Source organism: Amborella trichopoda, chromosome 2, assembly GCF_054954075.1.
Source record: "Amborella trichopoda isolate Santa Cruz 75 chromosome 2, AtrichopodaSantaCruz75HAP2 v2.0, whole genome shotgun sequence".
Lineage (NCBI taxonomy): Eukaryota > Viridiplantae > Streptophyta > Magnoliopsida > Amborellales > Amborellaceae > Amborella > Amborella trichopoda.
In genome coordinates, this window is record NC_142337.1 from 6263530 (window position 1) to 6265227 (window position 1698).

A 1698-nucleotide genomic window follows, 5' to 3' on the forward strand; every position below is an offset into this window, starting at 1 on the left:
TTGATACATCGGGGGACACAATGCATAGGCTACTTTTTATTTTCAAAATTCCAGTTTTTACAATCTTTCGTACAGTCATTTATCTATAGTACAAGAAAGTCACAATTACCATTTATTGTATGGTATGAAATTCAGGAGCTAATGGTGTGTCATTGGTTGCACTTGAAACTTTTTTCTCAAATTACAAGTAAAAAATAGTACATTTCTAGCCGTTAATTTCATTGTGACATTCTTATACCAAAGATAAACAAACTCCTAACACACGATCCCATTGCTTAGTTAAAACAACAATTCAAAACTTGCTTGAACTCCATATTTGCATTTCCCAATTGCATACATAAGTACATACATACCTACATGCATACGCACTCATGCATTCAAAGGTCCCAAGAATTCTTGATCTTCTCATAGAAAAGTTTAGAGAAACAATAAAAACATCACATTTTCATCCCCAACCTCATTTGCGGCAAATACGAGCAGTCGGCATGGTGACACAGACAGGTGCATAGTATTTCTTGGCCTCCGGTGTCCCTCGCTTGAAGTCACCCTCAGCTGCGAGAGCCACCTGTGGCAGTGGAGCCATGGCTGAGCACATTGCAGTGGCAGCCAAGGCCAGCATCACTGACCTTCTTTGGCTTGTGTTGCTTTCGCTCTCTTCCGCCATTGATGCCTTTATCACAGGCATGCTTCCATGACTTGGGTTCACTCTCTTAGGAGAAACACCAGAGAGTTTCAAGGTCCCGATGCTTGAGCCAAGAGTTGAGAGAGTGAGAGAAGCCATTTGAGCTTGGTGTGAAGAGTGCTTTTAGAGAGAGAGAGAGAGAATGGGTTTGGTTTTTGTTTTGGAGAGAGAGAGAGAGAGAGAGATGAGGTTGCAGATATATTGGGAGGTGATTGTAGGGTTCTCAAAGTTAGTGGACATTGTTGGATGAGTTATCCTTCATAGGCCAATGGGATGATTACAAGTGTCATGTTATCTTGTGAGAAGGTAGTTTTGCCTTTTGGATTGGACCACGTGGAGGGATCTGGACCGTTGAAATCTGAGTGATTTGCATTTGTAATTCACACTTGATGGTTAAAGTCTCTCTCTCTCTCTCTATTATGCCCTCCAATCCCATAAAAGGGCCACACTAAAATTCTCCCTTTCCAATGAGGCATTCCAATTCTATAAGGGATGGGAAAGCTCCCCCACAGCATCTTCCCTCATCTTTTTAACCATTGATCTGAAATGGGTGGCTGAGATTAGAAGATGATATATATCATAAAATAGAGTAATAGATTTGGCCAATAACCCATCAAAATAACCCATAGAACATATAGATAAAAAGTAACCAATTTCAAATAGCCCATAGAAAATAGATAAAAGACTAACCCATTTCTCATATTGAAAAGCTTTTTATGTTTCGCCTATAACATAGAAGTTCTATCCTCCCCCCGAGATGTATAGGAGAAGTGAAAGATATGTGAAAGATTAAATGGTATGTGAAAGATTAAAATAAATAGTCCAAAATGCTATGTGAAAGATTAAAAATAAATAGTACGTGAAAGATTAAAATAAATGGTCCAAAATGCTTGTTACAAGGTAGATCATTAATTTAGGAGTGAAGTCCCCCTTTTTCTTTTCCTAATCCATCATTTTAAAGGATAAAATACAACTAATCCTAATTGCCGGCCAACTAGGAAAATGAACAAATGATC

General features: G+C 38.6%; 1 protein-coding gene across 1 annotated transcript; it reads right to left on the reverse strand.

Annotated features, from left to right (window-relative positions):
- Window positions 1-299: 299 nt before the first annotated feature.
- On the reverse strand, window positions 300-867 carry LOC18443144 (photosystem II 5 kDa protein, chloroplastic). The gene has a single exon (XM_006853338.4). The coding sequence runs from the start codon at window positions 779-781 to the stop codon at window positions 458-460; it is 324 nt and encodes a 107-aa protein (XP_006853400.2). The 5' UTR covers window positions 782-867; the 3' UTR covers window positions 300-457.
- Window positions 868-1698: the final 831 nt, after the last annotated feature.